The sequence below is a fragment of the Buceros rhinoceros genome, unplaced genomic scaffold, assembly GCF_000710305.1.
Source record: "Buceros rhinoceros silvestris isolate BGI_N320 unplaced genomic scaffold, ASM71030v1 scaffold24578, whole genome shotgun sequence".
NCBI lineage: Eukaryota > Metazoa > Chordata > Aves > Bucerotiformes > Bucerotidae > Buceros > Buceros rhinoceros.
The window spans coordinates 2,735-4,855 of record NW_010428946.1 but is presented as its reverse complement, the minus strand read 5'-3'; the positions used below and the strand labels follow the sequence as shown (position 1 = coordinate 4,855).

Sequence of the window (2,121 nt, the reverse complement as noted above, 5' to 3'; positions counted from 1 at the left end):
GGTGGGAGCAGCCCCATCGCTGGCCCCATCCCAGGTCATTTGGCCCTTGGGGCTCTGAGCCCCCTGCTCTGGGGGCAGGTGTCCCTGCTCTGGGGGCAGGTGTCCCTGCTCCCTGCAGGGGCTGGACTGGGGGAGCGCTGAAGGTCCCTTCAACCCGAACCAGTCAGGGATTCTATGTATCAGGCTGTAAACTAGCACAACCCATCCCACAGAGCTCCCAACCACCCTCATCCCACCCTGGGGTGCCCCCCAGCAGCTGGGGAGGGCAGGAAGGCCTCACGCTGCCCAGTGGGGGGCAGGCTGGCAGCAAGGCTGCCATGGAGCTTGTGGGGAGGATGAGGGGACACTCACGGAGACCCAGGCCCTGGAGCTCGGGCAGGGTGGCTGAGGCACAGAGCTGGTAGAAGATGTGGTAGTTCCTCTCTGCTTCCGCCTGTGGATGAGCAACAAAATGACTGAGAAGCCAAGTCACCCTGCAGCAGGGCTGCAGCCCCAGGTTTGGGGACAAGGGACACCTACCACCCTCCCAGCTCAACACAGCAGCACTGGAGGTGCTTCCCCAGGAGATGCCCGGGATGAGCACCCTCCTGCTCCAAGGACCAGGGCTCCTGCTCAGCCCCGTCCCTGTGTCACCCCAGGGACCCACCTGGAAGGTGACCCGGGACTTCTCCAGCAGGTAGGTTTTGATGGTGGCCCCTGTGACGTGCACTCGGCTGAAGCCGATCTCTATGTACTTCCCGAAGCGGCTGCTGTTGTCATTCCTCGTTGTCTTTGCATTCCCAAAGGCCTGGGGGGGAAGAGGGGCAGGAGGTTTTAGCCAGCCCCAGACCTCCAAGTGCTCTGGAAAAGTTCTGTCCCTGCCACCCGTTTCACAGGGGTGTTCAGCCACAGTGTCACCTCAAACAGGCCACGAGGAGCACAGGGACAGGCTGCAGAGACACCCAGGTCTCTGGGGACCAAGGGGACCCACCTCCATGACGGGGCTGGAGGCCAGCACCTTCTCCTCCATGCTGGAGTCGCAGCGGCCGCCCCCAATGGGGGGGCAGGACCTCATGGCATTCTGTGCCTCCAGGACGGGGCTGGAGGCCAGCACCTTCTCCTCCATGCTGGAGTCGCAGCGGCAGCCCCCAATGGTGGTGAAGTACCTCATGGCATACTTGGCCGACGCAGTCTTCCCCGCGCCCGACTCGCCACTGATGATGAGGGATTGGCTCTTCCCAAACCTGCCGGACTCAGACGTGAGCTGGGGACAGCCTGTGACCCGACAGGACCACCCTCCACAGACACGCCGTGGTCCAGAGGAGGCTTCAGCCCCTTCCTGGGGATGCTCTCACCTCACCATCTGCTTGTACGCCTCCTCCGCCAGAGCGAAGATGTGGGGGTCCATGTCCCCCAGCTCACGGCCACTGTAGGCGTAAATCACCTCCTCCTCATAGATGGGCAAGGGCTTGTAGGGGTTGATAGCGACGAGGATGATGCCTGGAGGAAGGGGGCTGTGCCAAGGGCAGGGGCAGCACCCGGCCCGGGGAGCAGCAGGGAGGGGGCAGGGGATGGGGAGCAGGAGCGCGGGTGCGGGGCTCACCGCAGTAGGTGTAGATAGTGTTGGCTTCCAGGAAGCGCCGTCGCAGCGAGCGCAGCACGGCCGGCTCGTGCAGGTAGCTCAGGGCCACCAGGTCGTTGGCGCCAGAGAGGCAGTCGGGATTGCAGAGAGGTGGCAGCTGGGACTCGAGAGGATAGGCCAGCACCTGTGGGATGGAGATGGACAGGACAAGGGCAGAGCGGGGTCAGCCAGCCCCACAAAGGCAGGACGGGTCTGCGGGGAGCGGCATAGCGGGAGGGACGCTGTCTGCGGGCCATGCTGGGGCTGTTAGTCCACAGGAACCGCAGCCAGGCCAATGCAGTGAGCCGAGCTGGAGACCTGGGAAATCAGGCAGCGAGGGGACAGCAGGCAGTCAGGGGACACAGGACACAGCAGCAGTGGTCTGGACTCCTGCTCAGACACCAGATGGGACACAGCCAAGCTGTGTATGAGCCTCTCTGCACCCTGCTGAGGAGCCCAGGCTGGTCTGCGGGTGCAGAGATTCACCATCTCCCATCCGGGGACGCCCGAGCACGTGGAAG

At 64.1% G+C, this 2,121-nt stretch overlaps 1 protein-coding gene across 1 annotated transcript in view; it reads right to left on the bottom strand.

Moving 5' to 3' along the window:
* The window catches only part of LOC104499030 (unconventional myosin-Vb-like), a gene marked incomplete at both ends in the record, with an annotated part of 7,742 nt that overhangs the window by 5,225 nt on the left and 396 nt on the right, over nucleotides 1-2,121 (bottom strand). Inside the window, 5 exon segments of the mRNA XM_010142479.1 lie at nucleotides 354-433; nucleotides 647-787; nucleotides 1,067-1,223; nucleotides 1,335-1,479; nucleotides 1,583-1,745. Coding sequence (XP_010140781.1) covers nucleotides 354-433; nucleotides 647-787; nucleotides 1,067-1,223; nucleotides 1,335-1,479; nucleotides 1,583-1,745 — 686 coding nt within the window.